This window comes from Epinephelus fuscoguttatus, linkage group LG1, assembly GCF_011397635.1.
Source record: "Epinephelus fuscoguttatus linkage group LG1, E.fuscoguttatus.final_Chr_v1".
NCBI lineage: Eukaryota > Metazoa > Chordata > Actinopteri > Perciformes > Serranidae > Epinephelus > Epinephelus fuscoguttatus.
Window position 1 is genome coordinate 42,062,399 of NC_064752.1, and position 24,006 is coordinate 42,086,404.

The 24,006-nt window shown below is 41.6% G+C and overlaps 1 protein-coding gene across 2 annotated transcripts in view; it reads left to right on the top strand.

Moving 5' to 3' along the window:
* cntn3b (contactin 3b) overlaps positions 1-24,006 on the top strand; it is a 159,395-nt gene that overhangs the window by 116,467 nt on the left and 18,922 nt on the right. For both annotated transcript variants that reach the window (XM_049573078.1, XM_049573070.1), the window contains exons 6-13: positions 6,280-6,483; positions 10,201-10,303; positions 10,662-10,846; positions 11,261-11,397; positions 14,079-14,208; positions 14,855-15,005; positions 18,056-18,183; positions 20,662-20,837. In XM_049573078.1, coding sequence (XP_049429035.1) covers positions 6,280-6,483; positions 10,201-10,303; positions 10,662-10,846; positions 11,261-11,397; positions 14,079-14,208; positions 14,855-15,005; positions 18,056-18,183; positions 20,662-20,837 — 1,214 coding nt within the window. The remainder of the gene's footprint in view (positions 1-6,279; positions 6,484-10,200; positions 10,304-10,661; positions 10,847-11,260; positions 11,398-14,078; positions 14,209-14,854; positions 15,006-18,055; positions 18,184-20,661; positions 20,838-24,006) is intronic.

The window sequence follows — 24,006 nt, forward strand, 5'->3', positions numbered from 1 at the left end:
TGAAAACAGTGACATCAGTGGTCAAATTCTAGATTGCAGGGCTCACTCACTCACCCCTCCCGTTGGGTAAATGACGGTGGCCGTGTAGGGACAAAAAGCCTTGCGCACGAGTTTTTCAGGAGTAGGTCTATCTAGCGACGAGGTGAATGTTTATTTAGAAATCTAAACCATGTTAAGATATTGTAATGAATCTCTCACGAGCAGGAGACCAGAGGAGCATTCAGGAAAAAGGCCAGTTTATTTGAGCACTCCAGAAACTCCGGTAACACACCAGGGGGTAAAAGACTCCGTCCCAAACTCTGACTCTTCTAGCGTAACAGACACACTTCATAACTTTACACACATACTCGTTTTCCATACCGAGTGGGGACCCTCTCCCCTCTCTGCTCCACCAATCTCCAGCCCGCACACTGACTGACAGCGTAGCCTGTAAACAGAGCTCAGCTGTTTATTTAGCCTAGCAATATCTCCGGACTATAGTAGCTGCAATGGACGACTTTGAACGCGATTTTGAAGAGTTTCTTGTAGCGGACACAGACCCAGAGCCATACCTGTTAGAGCCGGAGCATACAGATGAGGAACTCCATGTGTTTGATGCTGAGCGGGCGAGAAGAGAGGCTGAATGCACAGAATGGGATTCAGTGCTACCATCGTTGGGGAGATATATCACCAGGAGGAAAAGCGCTGCAGAGAGTGCATCACAAGGAGTGAAGTTGCGTCTTCTTTTCCTCGCAGATGACGGTTCGGGTTCATTCTCTCCTGTTGCGTGGTAAGTGTGGTCCATTCACAAACTTTATAACTAAAAAAACTTTTCACTACTCCGTCGACGAACTACTAACACTCTCTGCTGTTTCCTCCTCCTTCTTCCTTCCTTCCGCTGTCTTCGTTGGTTTATTTATACACGCGAAACACGTTCTCTGGCTGGCTGGATTGTCCGCTCGGTCTGCTGTACATACATGGCGGCGCAAGATGGCGACCTCTCTAAAGCAAGGCCCTTGCTAGATATATATATATATAAAAGCATAATTATAAGGCTACGAAAACCAAACGAATTTTATTTTATAGCGATTATACACTTGTATAAACATATTAATGGGTAGAATATTCAGATTCAGATTCAGATTGACAATAAACCATGCCAAATATTACACACTGGCCCATTAAGATAAGTCCACAAGTACATGGGTATTTTTAAACAAGAGGAAACTCTTTTGTTGTCAAAAAAAATCCCAAGCACTGCTTTAAAAAATCTTTGTCCATATGACAACATAAAAACACAACTGAAGTGCTGAAGAGCATGAACCAACAGGCAGCAATATAACCCTAACCCTAAAGCCAAGGCCAGGAGCGGTGACTTCCTTGAGTAGTGAACTGTGTACTGCATTCTGATGCCTCTGTTCAGATATGTAGTGGAAGAGTAACTGTACATTTAAGTCTGAAAATTCATGTTAGCAAGGTAAGAGCTTGCACTATTTAGGCCACACTGATAACTCAAACCAAAAACACTGCTTTCACAGTGTCTGAAAATCTTCACCCTGGACGGAGTTTTACAAAAGGTTTGTTTTCAGTGACCTCAAGTGCAGTTTGGGTGTGGACAAAAGGCCAAAACACATATTTAAAAAGCTACATTTTCAAATATACCTGGATATGTGTGGCTTTAGAGGGATAGTTTGACATTTGGAAATAGATTCCTTCCAAGATTTCTTGCCGATACATCTCTTATGTCTGTCTGTTAAATATGAGGCTACAGTCAGCAGCCAGTTAGCTTAGCACAATCAGTGGTGCCCCCACAGATTTTTCATAGGGCAAATGAAAATGAAAATCTTGGGGTGGCACACCAAAACCATGTTTTTATGTGTTATGTATCGGTACATGTTAAATGATTCATTGATCTCCAAATGGTTGTCCAGTTGTCCTTTTCCTTAAAAAGACAAATATGCAGCTTTAATTTGTAGAAGTACATTATTTATATGGTTCAAAACATTTACTGGGAACAAGACTTTTTAGGGGGCGGCACGGTGGTGTGGTGGTTAGCACTCTCGCCTCACAGCAAGAGGGTTGCTGGTTCGATCCCGGGCGTGGGAGCCCTTCTGTGCGGAGTTTGCATGTTCTCCCCGTGTCAGCGTGGGTTCTCTCCGGGCACTCCGGCTTCCTCCCACAGTCCAAAGACATGCAGATTGGGGACTAGGTTAATTGATAACTCTAAATTGTCCATAGGTGTGAATGGTTGTTTGTCTCTATGTGTCAGCCCTGCGATAGTCTGGCGACCTGTCCAGGGTGTACCCTGCCTCTCGCCCGATGTAGCTGGGATAGGCTCCAGCCCCCCCGCGACCCTCAAGAGGACAAAGCGGTTAGAAGATGAATGAATGAATGAAGACTTTTTAGGAGGCTTAGGAGAGATTTATGGGTACCCAGAGAACCCATTTTCATTCAGATATCTTGAGGTAAGAGTTCAAGGGACACATTAAACACACTGACACATTGAGTGGGTTTACATGGACAGTTTAATTCCCTTTTCATTTGGAATTAAATTCATTCCTATTAAATGTGATCTTGTAATCACCTAATTCGGAATGAAAATGGCCAATGTGATTGAAAATTCAATCCGATGTAAGGGGCTGGAATATTCCGTTTCTAATTCCGAATGAAAGAATTTCTCGCACTTGTATACACTCATTCCTCTTTACGTTCATTCCGGTCTTTCTGCGCATGCTCATTTCCTTGCCCTTCTGGCACGATGATGTATACAGCGTGCATAGCAACGGGCTGAGATAGAGCAGTCGGACTCTTGCACTCACCGGTTTCCATTCGCCACAGCACGGTCTTCTATCTCCTTTCTTCGACCTTCTACCTCCCTTCTCCTCCTCAACAGACGAAGCATTAGCAGAACAAGGTTGTTGTCGTACTGCTGCTACAAAAATATAAGCAAAACAAGCCCGAAAAAGGCACTAAGAATGGTGTCGTCAAGCATCTTGTTATCCGGAGGGAGGACTACAGTGTTTTCTTCCGGTAAACGTAAACACGTAACACCCCCCCCCCCCCCACAAAACAGAAACCATCCCTGCCCCAAACTTTGAGCGAACCCGAATAAAGGCGATTAAAAGGCGATTAAACTGATCTCCTGTGTAAACCCTCATTCAGAATGAATATTTCCCATGTAAACTACCTGGAAAACTTTAATTCCGAATGATTTCATTCAGATTTATTTAATTCTGAATGAGAAGCCATCATATAACCTCACCCATTGACTACGTTTTCATGCACACCATATTCCTGTATTATTCGAAATATCCTCAATATTCTGGTTGTAAACACATGCGTAACCCGATTAAGGTCATATTCCGGTTGGAGAATATTCCGAATAAGACCCCTGGCATATGCCTGTTTGCCAAAATATTGTGACATGTTTACACCTTAATCGGAAAATGCCCCATACTGGAATATTGAGTAATGTCTGCGCATGCTCGATTCGCAAGAAATCTTGGGTTGTTGGTGTTGTTATGGTTATGGCAAGCAGGGAGAACAGCAGAACTGGCTTTGTACCTTCATCCACAGACTCCAGGGGGCTGTGGCTGGCGGAAGCTGGAAGCAAAGGTCCATACACTCGTTCGCTTTTTCTTCTCGCTCTCGTCTTCCATTGTTGAGGACAAAATGGATCAGCAATAGTGTTGTAGTTAAGTTGTGGTGCAAAAGTGCAAGTAGGATAACAGGGATATGTCGGAAACAAACATTACAGCTTTTGTTCATTGTAAACACAACTTCTTCTTCTTCTTCTTCTTTATTTCCGGCAGACCAGACGCCTATAGGCGTATGGCTACCCCCCGCAGGCTGAGTGTTGCATTAAATAAGAGCGTTTCTGGTGGGGCAGTAGCCCGGGGTCTTTTCTGGAATACACAGGAATATGTCAATTAACATGTAAACGGAATATTCCAGTTGTTGCTGCACATATATAAACACCTTATTCGGAATATTACCTTAACCAGTATATTGACCTTAATTGGAATATTGTGTGCAAGTAAACGTAGTCATTGAAAACAACAATGCCAGTTGTTCCCTTGCAAAAATTTACTCTAAATTTGGAGCATTATTTAGCCCCGTTTCCAACAATCTATGCCAACATGTTTGGTACCAGTGGATGCCTTAGGTTGTCTAGATTCACAAGATACCTCTATCTTTACACTAGCTTTAATAATGACTGTGCCACAGCCTCTTAAATCACTAATTTTGGCCTCCAGGTATTTTCACCTTGGGGAGGGAACCAGCAACTGACTGACGGACTGTATTGGGGTGACCACTGCTCCCCTTGCTCCTCCCTCATGGGGACGCCACAGAGCATAAAGACTGTAAACAGGAGGAAATGCCTCAAACTTTACTAATTAACATGTTATATCTCTTTTGTTTAACCCGTACATTTAAACGAAAGTACAAAAACAACAAGTTGTGGATTTAAGGGAGATTCAGTGCTGGACGACTACTACTGATGTTTTGGTTTGGAGTCGTAACGTCTTCATAACCCCTGTAAAACTAGAACTTCTTGTTTTTAAGCCTCAGTTTTTATATAGGTTGAACAAAAGAGATGCTAATAGGCAGATTTTTTTACCTTCAGACTGACCCAGGCTAGCTATTTCCCCTTGAATACAGTCTTTATTCAAAGCTTAGCCTACCAGCTGCTGGCCATAGCCTTACATTTATGCACCTCAACACATTTAAAAAGATGCTTTAAATGTTCAACTGAGAAGCTAAAAATGTATTCTTTAATAAATGAGAGGCCACAATTAAGAGATAAAGACGCACACTGCTCAGCCCCGCCTCTCTGAGGATATGGACAATGGCTCCTGCCTAGCTTGTCTCCCTCTTGATACAGTAGCTTGCACATTGGAACAACCAGTTTTCTTCACAAGAGAACAGTTTGTAGCACAGTGCATTGTACAGCTGGTCTATGGGATAATGGGTCAGAGTACTCTGTGTGAAATACAGTTTGACAGCTTTCCTCTGACATAGGCTTATACGCGGTTGGCTGCTGTAACCGTAGCGCTATTGTGTTTTGGTTTTTTTTTTTCACATTTTGAGAAGTGAATGAGAGTAAAGCAGTGTGAGCTTGCTGTCCCTTTCTTCCTTTTTCGCCCTGTTGCTCCGCTCTGGCTCTCCCTCTTTCTCTCTCTTCTTGTGCTCCTTTTTTCCCACTCTTGAATTTTGAAAGCTTCAATTTGCTTCATAACCTTGAACTGAACTTTATCTGACACCTACTAAGGCATCCCTTCTGATTTTCATTACATTTTGGTGACTTCAAATTCTGCAGAAGCTTTTTCCTCCACCACAACATCTATTATGACATCACCCAGATATGATAAATACAATATTGTCGCAAGCAATTGTCACTTTTGTGCTCCATCGTGCTGAAGACATTTGTTTACTCGACGGGCTTTTTAGCGCATAAGTCACTTGTGTTGCATAAAAGCCCTTGTGTTGTATTTTCACTCCTCACTTGACTTACAATTGCTTACAACTCTATCACTGCTCATTACAGCCACACAGTTCAGATGGAGGTTATGCTGACGCTGAACTTTGTGGCTCCTGCTTGCCTAATCAGAAGGAGATTTGTATCCGCATGGCTGCTCTCAGCTTGGACGCTCGATCCCATACAAAGCCATGAGGCTCGCTCCCTTGGGGGCGCTGGATATGATTGACAGTCATTGCGTACACCTTTTGACTCTGAGCCCCTCACCTCCCAAGTGGTAGATTACACCGAGCGCCTCCTCGCTCTTGCAAATCTGTGCAGTGTGTGCTTATCACAATGACACGGTAATTCATCATGGCAGGTCTCTCTTTTCTCATGGTAGACCTGCAGCTTGTGAGGGGGCATCACAACATGTTCTTACTTCCATACTTCAATCCATCCATCCATCCATTTGTTTGGGCCTCCCATGGACCAACCAAGTCACTCAGGGAATGGAGGCCATGTGTCAGGGGAGGGCCACTGACGCGCTGTAATCCATTTTGTTTCGCTCCCTTTCCTTGGGTCTCTCATTTCTTCTGCACTGATAGCTATTACATTTGCCACGTCTTGGTATCTCTTCCCAAGGAAGCTGAGATAAGGAAAGGAAATGGCATGATATGCTAACGTTTTTAGGCCACAGTGGGGTATATTCTTTCGGTTCAGTCGTCCCAGCTATAGAGGTGAATGTATCTAATACTGTATGTGTGGAATCAGTCGTGCTTTGAATGACTGATGACAGCAGGGCGACGGTGCAACTTTAATTGTTTTTCTCTCCCTTCCAGAGCTGACATTTGCATGGATCTTCAATGAATACCCGTACTTTGTCCAGCAAGACAGTCGTCGATTCATCTCCCAGGAGACTGGCAGTCTGTACATTGCAAAAGTGGAGCCCTCAGATGTTGGCAACTACACTTGTGTGGTTAACAACACTGTCACAAGGGAGAAGGTGCTCAGCTCTCCCACACCACTGGTCCTCAGAAGCGATGGTAAATGCCTTTAAGTACAGGAAATGTCATTGCTGACATTGGAAATAATCCATATTTGTTACATTTGTATTTCAGCGTCTTCCCATTTGTGGTTGTGAGCGGATATTGCCCAGTATACACATCAATTTGTGTTATGTCTAGTTTCAAACTAGGCTAGGTTTGATTGTAAAGGGAACGTTTTTTCAGACCAATAGGTTTGGTATTATTGCAATAACATTATAATTGTCCTTTTCCCATATTGCTGGAAAAGATGAAGATTTCACTCACTACGTTTTCATATATTAAACTACAGGCCTGCATTTGTGTTCAATCAAATATATGGTTATACCTAGGGGCCTTGACACACCAAGCTGACAGTTGGCCGTCGCTCAATGTGAAGCCGTCAGTAAGTGTTTATTGCCCTAGTTTTTGCCGTGTCCTGCAGGTTGGCACTAGTCAGCACTTGTCCCTTGTTGGCTTTTTTTGGCCAATTCTGAATGTTAAATGAGTGTAGGAGATGCCAGAGCCCATCAGTGAATGAAACTGCTCTGATTGGCAGTTCATCTCAGCACACAAGACAGCCTGTGAGTACTCCACTTTCTCTTTATGAATGACGAATACAGACTACTGCCACCTGCTGGTATAGGGAGTTATTTCCTCTCACACAGGCACAGAATGTACATGCTAGCTGGCCAGTGGCTGTAGTCTTTACAATGTGTTCAAGAGCAACTTTTTGGGCGAGACACCGGCCATGTGAGGCGACGCAGCACTCGGCCTTGGTCACCACTAGTTCCTTGATGTTGGTTTTTGTGTCTGGGCCTTAATGTTCTATAGAAATGTTTATTTATTTAGACCCCATTTTATAAAAAATATTACATCAGAGGTTTACTCTGCACTATTAAATAATACTATAATATGACTGACATTTTACAAGCTTCTCAATTCAGAGCTATCACAGTTTGATTTGTAGGGAGCAATAACTTACAAGGCTTTTGCTTTAGCTGCTTTTCTTTCATGCTTAAACTCACTTTGATCAGTGTGACTGACAATTGCAGTCAAAGGAACTTTTTTGTTCATCTTTTAAGCCTCATCCTAGATATAAGCTGGAGAAGAACCAGGACATACTTACTACTTGGCAATTATCTGTAGTTTTCAAGCATAACTTTTTGGCCAGCCCGTTCTTATTCCGAACTCGTCAAATACCAGCGCTTGGTCAGTGATTTCAGCATCAGACTGTGATGTAAAAAGGTGTCAATTTGAAATGCTGCTGGAAGGCGTCAGTTTTAAATGCCGCCAGAAGAAATATAATATAAGGAGCTAGGAAGCCCTATAGGATGGGCGGGAGGGGAGGTGTAGGGTTCCAACAAATCCTGAACTTTCACCCGGGAACCCGCTGTTCAGTTCCTGTGTGAATGTAGAACCCAATAACGTACTATTTTTTTCTAAACCTAACCACGTGCTTTTGTTGCATAGGAAAATAAACATTAAAAGGAGGTGTTGTATCACCACTGTAAGTTTATTTTATAAAAGATCATATGCATCTGTTGAGCAGAAATTACATTTCCTGTGAAAAAGGAAGTGTATTTTCAAATGACACAGTGCATGCACCAAGCGTAGATTAACCCGCCATCCAGGAATGGTAACAACAAATGCAGTACGCTAGCTAGCATGTCATATTTAGACATAAAAGTCTACTGACAGAGTGGTGATATGGGATATACTAGTTCTTGGATGTCAGCTTGTGTGTCTTGGCCTTAACGTGGGCATAAGTGATTATTTGGCATTATTTACTGAATTCCTAATATGACTATGACATTTTACAAATGTGTTAAATTCATTGCTAGAAGCTACATAGAGTAGTTAGCCAGGTTATGTCCTAATGAAAAAGTGTTTGTAATTTACACCTGACAATGATTTGATATCTGACTGGTGACACCTAATGACACTGTTGACAGCTCTGCACTTAAGCTGCTTGAGCTATCTTTAACTTTAACGTAACATGCTGGCAGGAGTCACTGCTTCACATCTCTGAATATCAGAAGTGTCAACCTGCCGAATAGCATTTCCTTCCATTTACTATATATCAACAAGATGGTAAGACCACATACACACACAAACTCATTAAAAAAGTTGTTCTGAAAACAACAACTTTTCAACCGAATACAGACCAATTTGAACCTCAAAGTCTTTTGATCTGCAAATCACGAAATCATTTTTGTTGTGTTTTTCTTTTCTTACACTGGGGTAATATAAACACTTAGAAAAGTATCACAGCTATAAACCATCGATAAGAACTGATAAGGCTGGTGTTTATCCTCCATTGGCATGATATTTTCTGGACCCAAATCTGTTTACTGATGACATATTACCAGCCCTGACAATGTCTTAAATGGCCAGAATGGTTTTCATCTTGTGAGTCTGTATGTGTGTCATCATGGAATAATGCAGTCCCAGTGACACCAATTGTGGAAGGAACTACCACAGAAGCCATTTTGAGTATTATGCCAAGTGTTTATCTGTCTATCTGTGGATAGATTTTGTCAATGCAGTCATCGAATCCGTGCAAGATGCAGTGATGAAACTTTACAGGTGTGTAGTTGAGATCAAAAAGGCAGAGCTTGAAGATGGTTGTGGTCCAAGCAAGAACACTGAAAGTCGTGGATAGGAAGTAGGGAAGGGGCTATTGCTCCCCCACTTTATGCCCCTGGACTTTATTTATTTTTAAGTTGTTGATTACTGTATTGTAGCAGGAGTGATCCCATCGCAAGATGGTCTCCATATTGAACAGATACTGATTTGATGGCTTATTACAAAATGAGAACTCCATAAACCATTTTACAGTATCAGTGGGTTGGCAACAATTTTAATTGCTTTATTATACAATACTCCAGCCAAATGGAATTTTCACAAAAGGGCAACCCAGCTATTGTTGTTATTATAGGCTTATAACTAATCAATGTAGCATCAGTAAATAATTTGTCAACTCTTACTGAAGCCATTGATTTCAATGGGTGCCTTTTTTAGAATGTAGAACAGTGTTTGTAGTCCTTTAGATATGTGCGTATCTTTTCAGCCATTATTCCAATCAGACCGTCAGTTTGAAGTACAAAATGCAAAACTGTCAAATCTTTCAGATTAGAGTTATTGAATTTGAATTAGTGTTGAGGATTCTATACAGGAAAATGTCACAGATCATTACTAACTAAACACTGAGATGATCAGGCTGTGCACTGTGTGTTGAAGGAGATGCAGCTCCATATTCTGTATGTTTTCCACGCTGGGTGTGAGACACTAACACTTATCACAGCTTTTTAAAGTCTGTAGTGACCTTTAATCTGAAAACATGCACAGGACCCCAAATCAGCTCCTGCTGCCAGACTGTGGGGTTGTACTTGGTAATGGTAAAGGGCATACTACTATCTCTGCAAAGGAGTCTTTGACCCGTTCCAGTGATGTGAATATAAATAAAGTCATAAATGAAGTCACATTGCCACAGGTGATAAATCTCTACTAAGCAAGTCTTTTCCCTGATGTGTTCTCTGAATCTTTTATAAGCCACCTCTGATTTTGTCTCGTCTTTACCAGCCCTTCACTGGTCACTTTTGCTCTGTATGCATAAAGACTTTCTTGTTCGCTGTCTCACTGTGTTACTGCTCTCTCTTTGATCCAACACATGTATAATGTGTGCTGTTAATCATTGATGTAAAAAGCTTGTCATCGATTGTCTCCCTTTTGTAGGAGTAATGGGTGAATATGAACCCAAAATAGAAGTTCATTTCCCTGATTCAGTTCCAGCCGCGAAGGAATCAGTGGTGAAACTGGAATGCTTCGCTCTGGGAAAGTAAGTCAGCCTCAATGTGTGTGTGTATGTGTCTGTGTGTCTGGGACATAAGCTGTAGGCTCATTCGTGCATGAATTAGTGCTACTCAGGATGATTTAAGGATGCACAAGTGTAACATTACTCATTCTCAGATTCATCAATCCATAGGAGAGCAAGGGCTGCAGCATGAAAAGACAAGGGAGCAGAAATCAAAGTTCTTTTAAGAGCTTCTGAAATCAGAGCAATCACAGTTTGATTTGTAGGGAGCAATAACTCACAAGGCTTTGGCTTCAACTACTTTTCTTCCGTGCTTAATCACACTTTGATCAGCACGACTGACAGTTGCCATCATGGGAACTTTTTTGTTCGTCTTTTGCAGCCCTGTCCCAGATATAAGCTGGAGGAGAACCAGCGGCATCCCTTTCCCCAGCAAAGTGAAAATGAAGAATTCAAACGCTGTCCTTGAAATCCCTAATTTCCAGCAGGAGGACGCGGGGACATACGAATGTATGGCAGAGAATCGGCGAGGCAAAAATGCTGCACGGGGTCGTATTTCATTCCACGGTTAGTGAACCATTTCACATTGAAGCAGGGGAATGTGGGAATGAATATGTGTCTGAATTTTACAGGAAATATGCATGTGACCGGCAGCTTTAATCTCATTTGTTTGACAGAAAACCTATTTGTCTACAACGTGTGTGGCATAATGTTACCATGAAATTGCAGCACAGGCTATGGATCCAGGCTTGAAAAGCAAAATGTTAATATTATTGCAGAGGCTCCAAATTTCTAGTCATTGTTCAAATCTGTTTACTAGCCTGTACTCCTCATTATGCTGATAATCCACTTTAAACTTTGATGATTTAAGGCAAGGCTGCTTTAAAGGCTTTATGATTTCTTATACCACTCTTTACTAATCCACTGCCTCTATAATTAAAACACATGTTTGAAAAAGGTAATCCTCTCATTTATTCCAAGCTAAACCTCACTGGCTCCAGACAATGACGGACACAGCTCTGTCCATCGAGGAAAACCTCTTGTGGGACTGTAAGGCCAATGGAAAGCCTAAACCGTCTTACAGCTGGCTGAAGAATGGGGAGCAAGTAATGGCTGAGGTATGGGGATACTTTGTTAGACTTCTTAGTGTCACACAAATGACAAATTGAAGGGAAACCCCTTCAAATGTGTGGCATAACATAATGAATGTTTCCATACAATCCACCTGGACAGTCTGATAGATCTGTTCATTAGTTACTCTGAATCAGAAGCTGTTTTAAAGATTAATTGCGAACATATATTCAGGATAAATGCATATTCTGTATCAGAACTGGCTTTTCATGACTAGAATCAACCTCTCATCCGTTTTCCACTTGTTAGGTAGAACTGCTGTTCTTGAAATTCAAGGGGTACTCCTGGGATTTTGCACTGTGCTTTCATTATGTTGCAGACAGATTTAGAAACAAGGCAGAGGTATCCTGACTTGTAGGGCCCATTTACACCTCACATCAGCATGCTACCTATATTATGTGGATAATGGCATCTGCTCAACAGGCCTTTACATTTATACTTTGCTAAATAAGAGTTCACTTTTTCTCAGTTCTCCCCACATTGTGATCTGTTATCAGTAAAAGTTCACCTTTTGCACGGGAACACTTGCTTGCAGGCCCCAGGAAGTGCACTGGGAAAGAGATGTCTTTAAATCAGTGGATACATGTTTTTCATGTCACAACGCCTGCAAAATGACTCCCTCACAACAATTCCCACAGTCTAGAAAAACTGCAAGATTTAATCATTTTATCATAATTCAAGATATCAGAGGGTTAAACCAGAAATAGCCAAGTCAGCTGGCGGAAGTCCCCGATGTGTTGGTCTATGGGCTCAATGATGCGGGAGATGCGGGTAACTTTAAACCACAAAGGTCAAACTTTTGTGGCTTTACTTTATGTGCCGCTGAGCAACTTTAATAGGAATAAGCTGCACTCTACCTCCATTGCTGTATCCAGGGCTCTTCATACATCCATTCTTGCTAGCTACTTGCAGCTTTTGCTTTGCTTGCTGACACTAGCAGGAAGAGGTGGAGTTTGAAGACCCGTTAACTTCCTGGGTGGATATTTTTTACCTCAAAATGGTCATGCGGTGAGGATCTATTTGCATTCTGATCTGAGTGCATTTATACCAACCCAGCATGTGTTTTTTACTTATCTAGATAAGGTGTCTAGATACAGATGGTAAGTTAGGGCACAGTGTAAACGGTGTGTTCAGACAGAATGCAAGGTGAATTTATGCAACATTGCACACACGGTCCATAAAGAGGTACAACTGGAGGCAAATTCACCTAGCATTTGGCAAAGTAGAAAATGTTTCAACTGAGCAAAATTTTTGCATAAATCCCAGGCCTATGTAATGTACAGAGACAAGAGTGAAAAAAGACACAAGAGGAAAATGACTAAGACCCCTAATGTTTCTGGTAAGTTTTAAGTTCAGTCAGACACTCCCCATTATTCAACACGCACGGTCAGTTTGTACGGTGCTAGCTAGCTTCCAGCTAACTACAGTACAGTTGTTTTGGGCGATTAAACACCAATAAACCAGCAGCCAAATTAACGCAAATGACATAAGGTGAAAATTTGCTTTCTGTTTTAACCTTGTAACACACTGTTACCAACAAAAAAAAAACTTGGGGTACTGAAAAAGTCTTGCTTTAGACCTGCTGAAAACATTGCATGACTGTTTTCACTCTTTAAGTAGCTCTATACAATATTCGGAGATATCTATGATTCAGAGGTTGTCTGCATAAGGTTCTCAAAATGAAGGCTATGCCAGCACTTGCAGCTAACGGTGCTAACAGTTCAAACAGCGCTAACAACAGTGCTAATAAAGGTACCAATGTTCACCAGATGCGAACTGGGGGGTTGGGGCTATGCTTCAACAGCAACACTGTCCTGATATCAGTGGTAACAGCTGTATGGGCATGGCACAGAGTGGCTGGGATTGGCTTGCCAGTGCACTAACATGCAAAAGTGCTAGGACTGTCGGTGAAGCTCGGATTGCACGTACACAGGGGTAGCATGATTACATTATCTGCCCAAGATGCCATTATTCAGCTTTATCTTTACATAGCAAATACATGTTTGCTGCTATATTAATGCTCTCAAAATATAGTACAGAGCTTCTTCAGAAACATACCAATATGTGTCAAATCTGTGGAGTACCCCTTTAAATCAGCAAATGAAGCAAAAAAGTGCAAAACTGTACAAGTAATAATCTGTAGAAACATGCTACAGAGTTAGAATTGGTTCACAATGAAGGTTAGCTGTGTTTATGTGGTAAGGTGACTTTGTACTTCACTATATATCTATTTTAGTAAGCTCCAGCTTTCTGTATGTGTCTATAATTAAGATAGCACTGTTAAAAGCCACTCCCCCTGCAGATTACCTCATTGGGTTAAAAATCACTCCAAGTCATCATCCAAACTGTTATCCTAGTTTTTCCATCTCAACAACCCCAGAAAATAAATGACTTTTTAATATGCTGCTGGTGTTGTCGTCAACATTGCTTCTTCCCCGTATATCTAAGATGCAGGTTGGCAGTTTTCACTACTGCCTCCTCATCTGTTCACCCATTCTAAGATGAACATACATATTATGCCACAAGGTTCTTTAAGCTTATTTTTCCCCCTCTTTCTCCTCTCCTGCTGTCCTCCCTTCATGGTGCACCAGTAATTGCTGCTGTGCTTTTGGACATAATAGGCTGGCCTTGCAATGGATATGCAGAACTGTTTCTCTTTCCTCCTCAGGGCCGGGTACAAATCGAAAACGGGGCCCTCTCTATAGCGGCGTTAAACCTGTCAGATTCTGGGATGTATCAGTGTGTGGCTGAAAACAAACATGGCATTATTTATTCCAGTGCCCAACTAATGGTGTTAGGTAAGATTGCATCCCTCCCTCTGCTTTTATCCTGCTTATCTGTCTGTGCGTTTGATCATCTCCTAAGATAAAAACCAGCAGCCTGCTTTAGCTCTCCTCAGCAATCAGTCTGCAGACTCATTTGATGTCACTATGGGCTCTGCCAGCAAAAATATGAATCTGATGTAGTGTCTCATTTTACTTTCGGTTGTTTCATCATATTGATTTGGATACTACAAACACATTGCTTTGTGGCATTGTGCATGCTCTCTCATGTAGATGGGGTATTGATTTATTTGCAATGCTTTGATGACTTCCATCTGACGAGTTCCATGAGAAATCCAATTCTGTCTCGATGCATGTGATGACACTAGGGGGTCCAAATGATGGCTGACAAAATGTAATGATGGGTGTTGGACAAGAGCTGAAAACCACGTAGGGTTGAAGCTTGATGAGATTATGTGTGTGTGGTTGAAGGGTGGGGTAGCAGGTAGGTCCATAGCCTTGAGCCTATTAGGCATTGTTGCTGAGTCCATGCTGAGATTTTTGAGCTGCTCTCACTGAAAGCTGAAGGAGAGTCGATCTCAAATCGGCACGGCTGATCTGCAAAGGTACAGCTTGCCTGTATTTTTTAATCTCACGCATTTCTCTGCTCTTCAACACACAGCTTCAGCTCCCAGTTTCTCCAAAAGTCCATTAAGGGCCTTGCTAAAAGCTCGCTCAGGCAGCGAAGTCACTCTTGAATGCAAGCCTCAGGCCTCGCCCCCAGCAATTAGCCTGTGGAAGAAAGGGAATGAGATCCTGCAGAGAACCGAAAGGTAGGATAAAAGTCCAAGTGCATATTCTTAGCAGCTTTTATTCACATTCACTGCAAGCCAACTTGTTTGAATAGTGTATTTGGGATTTGTGCAGATGCATAGAAGGAAAGGCTAATGAGGAGAATGAGAGCAGGGCACCCACCAGGAAAATTGCACATGGCTAATATACTGCGTGCACCCTCATGTGCAAATAGCTTGGTATAAGGGATGAAGATGCCAGCTGGCCGTATCAACACTGCATGCATGAAATGTTTAAGAACATAAAAGATTAGCAAATGGAGTCGCTGCTAAAGTTAAAGTCTATCTGCTCTTACACAGTGGAAGTAAAACTGAAGCTGTTGCACCTGTAATTATCCAAAGTGCTTATTTAATCATGACATACAATACAGTTTGATTCATGCAATCACCGAAGCTGCAAGACAAGAGCCTCATTGCACATTTTACAGCACAGACATCCCACTAGACTGGAGACTCCACACACAGACGCAATACAGACAACGAGCAACTTTGGGCACCACTTTAAGCAGCATGAAGTGGTTCTTAATTTTGTTTGTTGTCCTCCTCTGTCTGATATCTTATTGAATACACCAGTAGCTGAATTTCAGCTACTGAGAATATTTCACACAATACTAAAGGGCCAATTAAAACGGGAGATATCCAAAAGAAAATCAGAGGCAAGAAATGACACATTTGAGCAATCCATCCTCAGACTTTTCATCATCAGGGAGAGAAGAAAAGCGGTGACTAAACCACGGTGCAAGGCAGCGCACGTGTGTTGAGAATTCGTAGCACACACACACACGCAGGACAGACTGAAAAAGAACAACTGAAACACAGTGCACTGAAGTAATGCCTAACTTTGTACTCTTTGAATCACTCCCATGTTGCTTATTCAAAAGGAGGTCTGAAAGTGAACAATACGAGCAAAGCATCTTGTCAAAACAGCACTGAGGCTCCTTAGTTGGCTCCAGATGGGAAGCTGCATCTATAGCTGCAGAAAATTGGTAAAATTCCCAAGCTGACTGACATTTAGCACACTGTATGTGAAGCCCACATAGTCTTTCAAGGTGCACAACGCTGGATTTAAGCAGACACTGGATGGGAAGTGCTTTTTCATATGTGCAGTCATGCTGTAGATTGGAGCAGTGTTTAGAAACATGAATCATGTTCCCGTTTTGTGGCTAAATACTAATCTGTTAAAGTTGGTTTCACCTAAATTATGAAAAACATATTTTCACATTGCATATTTTCCTTGTGGTTTCTAAGCATGCAGATGGTTTTAGCTTATTTTACTCAGCTTTCACCCATCTCTGCATTTGTCTCTGTTATCCTGAACAATCTAAAGAACACACTGTCCAATGTTTTTACCGGAACTATTTCTTTGGTAGAAAGTAGCTGCAATAACAACAGTGAAGTCTGTGATTTATCCAGACATTGTTTCTGGAAAGAAACATTGCTGTTGATTTTTTTTTTTTTTCTCAACTAGTATGAATTTTTTCAATTCGTTGAGCTCCACAAACACAATTCTCTCCACCTTCATTGCACTGGGGACAGAGGCAGAGCTCTCAAAAGCCTATATCTTTGTCCAAAACTTTGGCAAATAAAATAAAAAATAGATCCACACAATGTAAGTGTAAAAAAAAGTGGTTGTTTTTGTGTGTATGTGTAATTTAAAACAAGACTATAACATTTGGGATAGAAAAAAATATGTTTTTCCTCTCACAAAAGCTATTTGGTCTGGTATGACCAGTAGTAGGCTATATGGGGGCGAATGTTAGCAAAGTTTAGATAGATGCTGCAGTAAAGTTGACATCACAGAGTCAGTTCAATGACTTGTTTGTTTGAGCATTTAGCATTAGCATTAGTGGGCTAGCTGCTTCTTAGTAAGTGTTATGGAGTCTTGCAGGAAAAGCAACCCTTTGATATGCCAGAATCTGAGAGTAACGGGTCCATGTCATTGGTCCGACAACCCATTGGTCCGACATCCCATTAGTCCGGCGGTCCGCGGTGCTGAACGGCTCCCGGCGGGCGTATTTCTGCATTGATGGTGCGCCGCGACCGGCTCTGGGTCAGCTTGGAAAGGCTTGAGGCAAAGCCTAACCAAGTGGTTTTTGTGCCTAAATCTAACCAGACCTTAACCACAGGGCATCATGATGATTTCGGAACGGACTTCGAAACAATGGGTTTAATATGGTTGGAACAATGGGATGTCGGACCAATGGGCTGTCAGCCCAATGGGCAGTTCCCAGAGTAACACCCCCACCCATCCCACCCACCCCAAAAGTAAATCTAATGTTAACCAAATTCTGGTCACCCCCCAAGGGTGGCTATTTCCAAACAAAACATTAAATTGCTATTATATTTATTGTTATTATGCAGTAAATAATGACAATACAATACATGGTATTTATTCTAATTCAATCCAACTTCATTCAACAGATATGTTTTCTTCCTTTAGTTTTTTGATGAACAGTCTAAAGCACACTGCTGATTATTATAAACATTGCAGTGGACTATTTTTCAAGGCAAGATTGTGCTTTTATACTGTATGTATTCTATCATCTCTTTAGCTCACAGAGATATATTGGGTTCCCAGCGTGATACTTTCCTCCCTGACCTCAGCAACATAAAACCTGTAAAGCACATTTTATTTATTCATTGAGTTATTCAGTGTTGCTGTTTGTAAAAGATGTGTTCATTTAGTAATGTGTCCCAGAGTTTAGCCTCCTGCTGAGTCATGGTGATGGGTCAGCCCGCCTGCTGCTAACCTACCGCGAAGAATTTCATTTTTCTGGGCTTTACTGGGGAGCTTTAAAGTACCACGAGGGTCAAAGTGCCTTTGAGGCTTTTCCATTTTGACAAGAGTAGAGTTTGGTAGAAACACTGTACAGTAGGTTTACTACATTATGACTAAAATAAAACTATCACATGTGAAGAGGGTGAATATTTGCACAATATAATGCAGGTGCAGTACAAAGCTCAGCACTTCAGTCTAACTGTACACTCGCCACCTTAGTCAGTACAGTAAAAAGCTGTTCTGCTTCCCTCAGGATTACTTTGCTTCCCAATGGGACGTTAAAGATTGCCAATGTAACCAGGCGGGATGCAGCCAGCTACACATGCGTCGCCAAGAATCAGTTTGGGACAGCAAGCACAACTGGGAGACTGCTCATCACTGGTGAGTCCTGGTCTTCTCCATGAACAACTGATCCTTCGCTAGACCCTACCCCCCATGTTATTTTGGTGTGCTTATGTTGTGCTTTCCATTCGAGTAAGTTTACACTGATAATGATGGTAGATTTGCCTCTCAGAATTCATGGAAACTTTTGAAACAATTGGTTCTTAATTTCAAACAGAAAACAAAAGCAGCTTCTCATTTCTAACGGGAAACCGCTGACAGCTGAAATGACAACTTTCGTCAGTAGATTTTATTAGCTGTTGCTAGCTCGCTTACTATCGTAGAGTCTATGAGTTGGTTTAAAACTTTTTCTCTAGCTGACTTCTTAATGTTTTCTAGCTGAGGAAAATGATAAACTTACACAAGAGTCTTTTTGAAAAGTTTGATATCTTGAGAACACAGCTGCCTGCAGCCAGCTAACTTCTGTTAGCACAATGACTGGAAATGTGGAAACAGCTAGCCTGGCTCTGTCCAACACTAATATAATCTATGTTACCAGCGTCCATGGAGCTCACGCATTAAAACATGATATCTTGTTTGTTTAATATGATAGCTATTTCTCAGAGGCATTATGTGCCAAACTATCTCTATGACTGGTCACTGACTTCTTGGATTCCCTGCTGGTTGCAAGGAACAGCCCAGTCGCCAGAAGAAAATGTTGACATTGTATATTAATGTGTTACATTTGTATGTTTTTTTACGTATCATCAATGTTTCTAAAGTGACGTAAATAAGCTAACTTTGTCATCGGAAGGTGGAAGGGATAATGGATGGTGTGAACCTTAGGTAAGGTGCCTGCCAAGCTGCAGAATAAATGTTAGCATTGTAACAAACATCAAAACAAATTTTTTAGTAAGTCATCGCTGCGTTTCCACCAAGCGGTTTTTAGTGACCTTTCGCTGCGTTTCCAGCAGGGATTGAGGGTATTTTAAGCCAAAACATGATCTTGTCCTAACTATAACCAAGTGATTTTTGCGCTTAAGCCTAACCACACATTAACCAGTGTTGTCAAAACATTAAAAAAAAGTAAAGTTTTAACGTAACGTAACATTTATTCTGGCCATTGGTATGCCAGGAAATGGGTCCCAACTAAGACATAGTCCAACGCATGATCACCTGTGAAAAGCAGATCTGTTCTTATTGTTGGAGTCAGGCTAGCTATTTCCCCTGTTCTGTATCTTTGTGCTAACCTAAAGTTAGCTGGCTGCTGGTGGTAGCTTTAAATTTCCAAGTGCATATTTGTAAAACTTTACCAAACTTTTCCCTTAAGAATGAATTTGATGGGGCGTCGGTGGCTTAGTGGTAGAGCAGGCGCCCCATGTACAAGGCTGTTGCCGCAGCGGCCCGGGTTCGACTCCAGCCTGTGACCCTTTGCTGCATGTCACTCCCTCTCTCTCTCTCCCCCTTTCACACTTCACTATCCTATCAATTAAAGGCTAAAAAAATGCCCAAAAAATATCTTTAAAAAAAAAAAAAAAAAAAATGAATTTGATTGGCTACATAAATTATATAATTCTAATTCAGCGCTCAAAAAATGCTAAAGGCTAAACCTGACAATATAGCTAAAAAGGTAGCGGTTAACATATAGAAGACACTGGGGGGAAAAAAAATAAAAACAGAATTATTTCTGTAGTTCAGGGTAGAGACAGTGAGCCCCAGTATTGAAATGTATTAACTGAGACTCCTTAGCTTCAGGATGTGAAGAAATCCAAAGCTTTCCCAGGCTTGCTGTGCCTAGTTATGGTTGCCAAGGGGGAGTTAGCAAATGGTCAACTTCCTTTCAGTTCTTCCAAAATAAAGGTCAACCATTTCTCGTCAATCTATGGCTTGAGAATACCCTCATTTATATTCATTTATAACCAAGTTATATTGGATGTATAATGTTAACAACCAGGGTTATTATGGAATTAATATGGCTGGTATATATTATGCAAAACAGCAGTTAAATAAGCAACATAACATTATCCTTGATTTAGTTAAAGGTCATTATTTATGAATGCAGTGACATAACACGTACATGTACTCCTCCAGTTTAATCTGTTGTGTGTGTAGCCACCTGACCTATTTTTCTCATTAGCTTCTATTCTTCTCATACACTGACAGCTGAACCATTTAATGTCATAGAATTTAATTATTGTGACCTTTCCTCAACACACTCTGAGGCCTCCAATCCACCACAGCCACCAGTGGGGAATGTGCTCCCAGCTCTGTAATCCTGTTTCAAACATTTTCATCCAAATGGATCCCAGAACATAAAGTGCAAACCTGAGATGTCATTAAATGTTGCTAATGGACAGGCTTGGAATTTAAGTGCTTATTAAAATCAGGAAAAGAACACATCCATGGGTAATTTAGTGTCGGTGACTTGATTTAGGCATGAATTGAAGTGAGATGGCAGTTGCTGGGGTCACGATGGTGTTAAAGGTTCCCGCGGCAGCAATATTAACATGCGTACGCTGTCGTCTGTTGTCTGGCCAGAGCCCACCAGGATCACCATGAGGCCTACTAACATGGAGATTATTGTTGGCGAGAGTATCGTGTTACCCTGCCAGATTGCCTGCGATCCAGCTCTGGATGTTTCTTTCTCGTGGGCATTCAACGGGCAGCTCATCGACTTCCAGCGAGACAGCGATCATTTCGAAAGAGTGGGCGGGGTGAGTCATCTCAAGCATTAAACTCAGCTACATTCTGGCTATTCTCGGATTAATTGGGACATACTGTGTGATGTGCAAGGGTATGCTCCACTGCCCTGCTGAGGTCTTCTTAGATACCAATAATACCCAAGCGGAGACATTAGTGCCAACACTTTCCCATTTGAAAGTTTCACAGTGGTCAGTGGCGGATGGAATATCAAAAAGATAGAAATATATCAGTTACATTCTGTCATTGATAAGCTGTTAAAGCCTCAATGAATGGCATTGTCGGGTCAGTAATCGGGATCCTTACCTTTTGAATTGGCTGTGTGAGCTGCCATGTGTTACACTTCTAAAGACATATTGGTGAAATGCCATTTCAGTCATAAAGAGAGGGTCTTCATTAATAAAGTCTTTATACTTTTCATCCCTTCAACTTCTAGTTCTCTTACCTCAAGGGAGAACATTTTCTTATCATCTCTCTCCGCCATAATTGAATTTGCATACCTATTTGTGAATCTTGAGCCCCGAAATAATTAAGTAATGAGCCGGCTGGCATTCACCAAGGGCAGGCATGGCACAAGTAAATGTCCATTTGAAATCCTTATGCCCTGATATAATAATAAGTGACGACTCTTTGTTGAATATTTGTTCCTTTTGATGAAAGGCAAAGTCAATTGTTCAGTGCTTGTCAGGATGAAATTACCTCACACACGCTTTTTGCTTTTTATAGTTCCATTTATCATCCAGGGTCAGCAGTCTGATCACTGCCGTTCACATGTTAAGAGGTTGACATTATTTCTGAATGCCCTCACAGTGTTGTGGACATGCCAAAATCACATCTTCATGAATGCAAATGGCAATTACTAATGACATTGAACTGTGCATAGGAATATAATGAGATATAGTTTTCACAGAATCTGTTTCCCCTGTCCAGAGAGATTACCAGCCCCCTGCTCAACAGCTTCTGATGAATTAATTAACATAATTAAAGCAAATCTGCCTCATCACTTCTTCCTGCCAAGGCAATATGCCTTGCTTTAGAGCACAAGCTCTCAGGTTGGCCAGGTGGCGGCTGACATTAGAGAGGGAATCAGGCATGGCAGAGCCATGCGTAAAAACTGTCAGGCAAAAGGACAGGAGATGAAAGGAAGAGGTAAAAGAGAGAAGAAAGAGCAGGAGAGGTACTCTCTTTAGCCCGTGGCCGCATAGAAGTGCCATTCGGCTCGGCTCTGCTTTGTCAGGTGCTTTAGGTGGAGATCCACAGGCATCCCTGCCCAGTTTGCTGCAGAGAGGAGCTATGATCACTAGCCGCCGGGTGTGATGAAATCTGTTATGACTGTAGCAAGTCTTACCTGGCTCGCCCCCAGGTGACTCGTTTCTAAAGCAACACACTGCTTTTCACAAGCTGACATGCTTTGTGACAGAGCACTTCAAGAGGTGACTTTCAGAAGGTGGATTCCCACGCACAGTCAAAATGAGAGCAGAATGATGGTGTCTGGATAAAATGTGCTGTTACAACACTGTAAATGACTTTTTACCATAGCATACATTTTGTCATTTTAAAGGATGAGGCTTGCTATAGTTTATATTTTTGCTTTTGTCAATGAAACACACCAGAAAACCAAAACCAACAATGTACTGATCCTACCAGATGCCTCTTTACACTGTGCGATAACAGCGATATTAAAGGCACAGCGCATGTCACACTATGCAAGATGGTCTAGAATTACACTATAATACAAATTTTTTACCATGCCAGACTCTGGGATAAATGCCTGATGAATTGTAATGTTATGATATCTCATGTTTTGAAAGTACAAGCTATAGTGCATACTTTAAAAAACTTTATTTGAATAAAACAACACTTAGCGTATATGTGTCAGTGTGGTATCTACTTTATATGTATATGGGCACTTACAGTGTCATGTTGACTGATGTATTCTGTATCATTTCAAGGCCCCTTTCACTCACAAACATGTTTTTGTTTGTTTTTACATTCCTGTACTGAAGGGAGTGATATCTGTTCACTCCTCTAAAATGTTTTGAATGTATACTAGAACCTGAATTTTTCCTCCTCTATCCACCAAAATAGACTGTTCTCATGCACTGTTCCTACATTTTCCTTTGAAAAGCAATGCTCCAAATTCATACATATCCTAAGTAATGATGAGCCAGTAATGGGTGCACAAGCCTTATTTTAGAAGGCTAGGATCTCGTGACAAATGCCCTGACAGAAGTAAAGACGGACCCGCTTCTGAGTTAGGAGGCAGGTGGGGGTGGTGGATGGGTAACAAAACATAGGACTTTCCCCCAGAACTTTCTCCTTCGAGAACGGTGTCCGGAACTGTGTGAACTTTGAGATATTTTAAGGTACGTCCTCACCATTTTTCTTATCCTAAACCAACCACAGCAACTTTACTTGCCTAAACCTAAAGACATTCAACCACGTTTGCAATCCTAACCTTAAACTCTGTAACTTTACATTAAGTACGTAACTTTACCTTAAAGGGAAATTTCGGTTTATTTCAACCTGTCTCCTGTCGTCCTAAATTTATTTCAAGTGACTAGTGACATAAAAATAATAGTTAACATGTTAGCTGTTAGCCTAGATACAGCTAACTACATAGTAGTGTCAGACCTGTTAAAACATAAGTGAACGGGCAACCTTCAGCTTTTTTTCCACAAAGACCGCCTCATATTGTTAGGATAAATGTCAGAGAACATATAGAAAACATGTAAATGTGTTGTCTTACCTTACCGGTGTGGTGCCATGTTTGTTTACCCCTTTAGCTCTGCTTTCCAAAGCGCGGCCGAAATATATCTCGTGAGCTCTAGATAAAGCCCAGCTGGATACTAACGTTACTCCAGGTGGAGGTGTCTCATCCTTGGTCACATCCAGACCTTGAAAATAAGGCTGCAACCGGTCCCATTCCTTGCAACAGAGGCATTCCTCTTCTGTGGGCACTGGGGCACAGCATTCACAAGTACACCACCAATCTCCAGAGCTACGCAGCCTTGCAGCAGCCATTCCTCCTCTCTTGTCCTCTACCTATTGCGCCTCTCTCTCTCTCTCTCTCTCCTCCTCTGTTCTTCAATTTCACGAAGCTCTTCATCAGTGTATTCTGGCTCAAATAAAAAAGGGCGGCCATCAAACTCTGCAAAATCAAATTCCTCCTCCACAAAGTCA